This window comes from Elephantulus edwardii, unplaced genomic scaffold (assembly GCF_000299155.1).
Source record: "Elephantulus edwardii isolate Elephantulus edwardi_28Jun2011 unplaced genomic scaffold, EleEdw1.0 scaffold00055, whole genome shotgun sequence".
Taxonomy (NCBI): Eukaryota; Metazoa; Chordata; class Mammalia; order Macroscelidea; family Macroscelididae; genus Elephantulus; species Elephantulus edwardii.
Window position 1 is genome coordinate 13,048,262 of NW_006399805.1, and position 1,253 is coordinate 13,049,514.

Sequence of the window (1,253 nt, forward strand, 5' to 3'; positions counted from 1 at the left end):
GAGGGACAGCACAGGAGGGGAAGACCCTCTATGAGGTGGATTCATTCAGTGACTGGGATAATCGGGATGGGAATGTCAGAGACAGTGCAATTGGCACAGGACAGAGCAGAGTTTATGGCTGTTGTACATAGGGTCACTATGAGTCACAAGCCACTTGATGGCACATAACAACAACAAACAACAGCTCCTAAACTAATTGTACCAACAAAACTTCTGATTCAAATTCCTACTGTTCATGTCGTGCCTTGATGGTGGGTCTCTGTGCAGCATGAAGGACTCTCTAGTCTCCCATCTCTATGCAGCTTGCTATTCCCCTCTGGCTCTTCATACTGTACTTTCCACCGCCGCCATCTTGGAATCCCTGATTATTTTTTCTGTTACCACATCAATGGCTCCAGGTGCCAAATTACTTAAGACATAATTCATTTCCGTAAAACTGATGCTGGATTAAGAGCTTAATTTAAGATTTTCATAATTTTATTCAAGGTTTTAAGAATTTATAAGAAACTATTATTTTATAAGCATTTGAATTTGCCAGAAATTCTTAAGCATTTAAAATCAGGTAACAATAAATAAAGACCATGACATTAAATGTTACATAGGACTGTCTGGTTGTGTCTTTGCAGAGGCATGTGGGAAAATCAGACATCCATCACAGAGTTCATCCTCAGGGGGTTTCTGCTTGGCCCGAGGATGCAGCTGGTCCTCTTTTCAGTCTTCTCCCTGTTCTACACCTTCACTCTGCTGGGGAACGGGACCATCCTGGGGCTCATCTCCATGGACTCCAGACTTCACACCCCCATGTACTTCTTCCTCTCTCACCTGGCTGTTGTTGACATGGGCTATGCCTGCAACACGGTGCCCCGGATGCTGGTCAACCTCCTGAGTCCCACCACGCCCATCTCCTTTGCTGAATGCATCACACAGATGCTCCTCTTCCTGACTTTTGCGCCCATGGAATGTCTTCTCCTGGTAGTGATGTCCTATGACCGCTATGTGGCCATCTGCCACCCCCTCCGGTACTCTGTCATCATGAGCTGGAGGATCTGTATTAGCCTGACTGTGACTTCCTGGACATGTGGCTCCATCCTGGCCCTGGTCCATGTCATTCTCCTCCTGAGACTGCCCTTCTGTGGACCCCACGAGATCAACCACTTCTTCTGTGAAATCGTGTCTGTCCTGAAGCTGGCCTGTGCTGATACTTCACTGAACCTTGTGGTCATCTTTGCAGCCTGTGTGTTTATCTTGGTGGG

The 1,253-nt window shown here is 46.8% G+C and overlaps 1 protein-coding gene across 1 annotated transcript in view; it reads left to right on the forward strand.

The window, feature by feature from the left end:
• Positions 1–630: 630 nt before the first annotated feature.
• Positions 631–1,253, forward strand: part of LOC102848383 (olfactory receptor 2A1/2A42-like) — a 3,557-nt gene continuing 2,934 nt past the window's right edge. The window contains exon 1 of the mRNA XM_006887270.1: positions 631–1,248. Within this exon, the coding sequence (XP_006887332.1) occupies positions 631–1,248 (618 nt within the window). The remainder of the gene's footprint in view (positions 1,249–1,253) is intronic.